The sequence below is a fragment of the Diospyros lotus genome, chromosome 9 (assembly GCF_014633365.1).
Source record: "Diospyros lotus cultivar Yz01 chromosome 9, ASM1463336v1, whole genome shotgun sequence".
NCBI classification, from domain to species: domain Eukaryota; kingdom Viridiplantae; phylum Streptophyta; class Magnoliopsida; order Ericales; family Ebenaceae; genus Diospyros; species Diospyros lotus.
Window position 1 is genome coordinate 2,649,640 of NC_068346.1, and position 3,145 is coordinate 2,652,784.

Consider the following 3,145-nt stretch of genomic DNA (forward strand, 5'->3'; position numbering starts at 1 on the left):
AGATAGAAAATGAAATTTTATAAGGAAAAGAAGATACTTGGGACAAAAAGGTGAAATCCTTTATTCCGTGAGCCCTTGCAGTTCAGTCCTAAGATTTTTGATCATAAAATCCAGTGATGAAATTCAAACACAGGACTAATACCGACTATATGACAGCTAAATCCAAAACACCAACGCGTGGACCAGGCTATGGCTGTGGGGACAAAAAAGAAGATACTTGAGAGAGAGAGAGAGAAAAAAAGAATGTATCAATTAATATTAATTGAGTTGCAGGGAAAGGATACTACAGCCATGTCGTTTAGCAAGGATCGAGTGCACAACATTTGGTGAGAATATCAGTTTCATTGTACATTTTCATGGGTGCTTCACAGCCCTTGAGACTTAAAAGAAGAGATGCAGATGATGATGATGATGATGAATATGACCTCAAGAAAATCAATGAAAGGTACAGCCTTTATGACACTGGCAGCAAGTGATCATCGTCTTATTACAACCCTAAACCTAAAATGCAATGCAGAAAGAGAAGAAGATGAAACAAACCATTTTTACAATCACAATTTCAACAATCAAGGGCGGCGGCGGCGGAGCAATAACAATATATATATATATATATGAATATCGATCATCTTCATATGATTCAAGCCCAAATTAACCTTCTTGAAATTCATAATTCATAGCTTCAAAATCTCCGGGATATGAACTGGGTACCTGTCGATGCAATCTTGCCATGGACCGTCGGCAGGAGTTTTAATGGTGCGATTGCACTTCCAGACGGCACTGTTGCATTTGAACCCACTTCCGAACGCGATTTGCCAGATCCTGTCTCCTTTCTTCATCCTCCCCTTGGCTTCAATGTAGTTCATTTCGTACCACAAGGAAGAAGAAGAAGTATTTCCGAAACGGTGGAGCGTCATTCGGGAGGCCTCAACGTGCTCCGCCGAGAGCTGGAGGTTCTTCTGAAGCTCGTCGATCACAGCCCGGCCGCCGGCGTGGATGCAGAAGTGCTCGAACGCCTGCTTGAAGTCCGGGATGTAAGGCTTCCATTTGGGGTTGAAGATTTTCCGGCCAATGAGCATGAAGAGAAAGAGAAGCTGCTCGGAAGCCGGCAAAACCAGGGGCCCCATGGTGGTAATGTTGGATTTCAGGGCCTCGCCGGCGATCACCATTAAGTCTTTATCCAGCCGGATTCCAACCTTGCCCTGCGAATCTTCTTCCTCGAACACGCACTTGTAGGCCTTGTCGTCGGCGCCCTTGTGGGTTCGCACCACGTGGACCAATCTGTACTTGGCGCGGCGGCGCTCGCGGCGCTTGTTCGACAAGAGAATGGCGGCGGCGCCCATCCGGAACAAGCAGTTAGGCAGGAGCATGGCCCTCTCCTGGCCCTTGTAGTAATTCGGAGTGATGATTTCGGTACTCACCACCAAGGCATACGAGTTGGGATGAACTTGAAGCAAATCCCTCGCCAAATCAATTGAAATCAGCCCGGCGCTGCACCCCATTCCGGACAAGTTAAAGCTCCTGATGTTGCTCCGGAGCTTGTACTTGTTCACCAACATCGCCGACAGCGACGGCGTCGGCGAGAACAGGCTGCAGTTCACGATCAGTATATCGATGTCCTTGGGCTTGATCCCGGTTTTCTTCATCAGCTGATCGATGGCGGAGAAGATGACAGTCTCGGCCTCGCCTCTGGAGGCCTCCATCGTCGGCGTCGGCGGAATGTAATGAATCGCCGGCGGGAGGCAAGTTTCTTCCCCAAGCCCCGACCTTTCGAGAATCCGCATTTGGAAATCGACGCTTTTGGGGCTGTCCTTGAGGATCAATCTGGAGTGTTCCATGAAGGTGGCGAAGGGGACCCGGCAAGTGAACGGCGGCTTGTAGCAGGCATAGTCGACGAGGTAGATGGAGCGAGGCTTGGACTTGAAGTAGACTGTGGAGATGAAGATGATGAGGAACAAAGAACATAAGACTTGCACCAGGTCGAAGTGGAGTGACCGGAAAATGGCGACGATTTCGGCCGGCCCCAGCCGGAGAACTTCGATCACTATTCCGGCCATGACGGGGATGAGCATGAAGGTGAGAATGTGGTTGACCAGGTACTGGTACCCAAGCTTGACATACTTGAGCTTCACGGAGTTGGAGAAGTCCGGCAAGATTTGTGGCATTCTTAGCACTGAAAATGGACTTTCGGTGGCGGTGGCGGTGGCTGTGGCTGTGGCTGTGGCTGTGGGAGGAGAGGATTGGGAAGGTGGGTAGATTTAAAGAGGCAAAAATGTGGGGGTGGAAAGAGGGAGCAATGAATGGGAGGCAGATGAGGGGATTTAATGAACCCCCCCTTTCACTTCCCGCAACGCTCTCTTAGCTGGACTTAAATTTATGCTCTCTTACTCTTTAGGATAGCTAGCTAGGCTTATCACAAATTATTCCACCTTCCTTTTTTTTTAACTTTTTAAATTATATTTATTGTAATTTTCCTTTTATCTATCATCTTTGTGGGTGTATGAACATATTACTCGAATCCAATTCAACACTTGATATGTCTTGTTGGTTGTGCTAGGTGGAGACTTAATTGTCTTGACTCAATTGGGTTCATCGTCTCATTCAAAGAGATTTTATTTTATATATAAAAATAAAAAAAATTAACATAAAACAAATTGAAACATATCTAAATAAACACATAAAATAACAACAAAATGACGCAACAAAAAACAAAAATCACAACGCAAAGAGATTGTCAAAAAGAAAAAGAAACATGCTCATCAAGATAGGATTCATCGTCTTAATGCGCTTGCAACCTTCTTGTTCATTGTGGTGAAGAAGCTTAGGATTTTACTTCTAGTTTAGTCCTTTTTTTTTTTTGTTTGGACACTTTTGGTTTGATGTTTATAATAATGACACTCTCTATGTTACTATTTTATATATCAATAAATATAGAAAACATTAATTGTGTAGTCACTAAAAAAGTTTTTTATTACAAATTTGCTACAATTTATCATTTATTAGGAGTGCATATTTGGTATGAATCTTGCTGACCATGACTTTTTTAGGTAGTTTGTTTGGTTTCTTAAACTAGGACTTCTTTAATTTCAATACGTGCAACATCATTTAGATATTTTACGGTTTAGCTCATTCGCCGAGACATTCTTTC

The 3,145-nt window shown here is 44.2% G+C and overlaps 1 protein-coding gene across 1 annotated transcript; it reads right to left on the minus strand.

Moving 5' to 3' along the window:
• Positions 1–229: 229 nt before the first annotated feature.
• Positions 230–2,248, minus strand: LOC127810281 (3-ketoacyl-CoA synthase 6). Its single transcript, XM_052349663.1, has one exon. It carries the CDS (start codon positions 2,160–2,162, stop codon positions 672–674), a length of 1,491 nt encoding a protein of 496 aa, XP_052205623.1. The 5' UTR covers positions 2,163–2,248; the 3' UTR covers positions 230–671.
• Positions 2,249–3,145: the final 897 nt, after the last annotated feature.

Bases quoted from the DNA above. Each gene is read 5' to 3' on its own strand.
- LOC127810281 (XM_052349663.1), bottom strand. From the start codon at position 2,162: ATGCCACAAATCTTGCCGGACTTCTCCAACTCCGTGAAGCTCAAGTAT.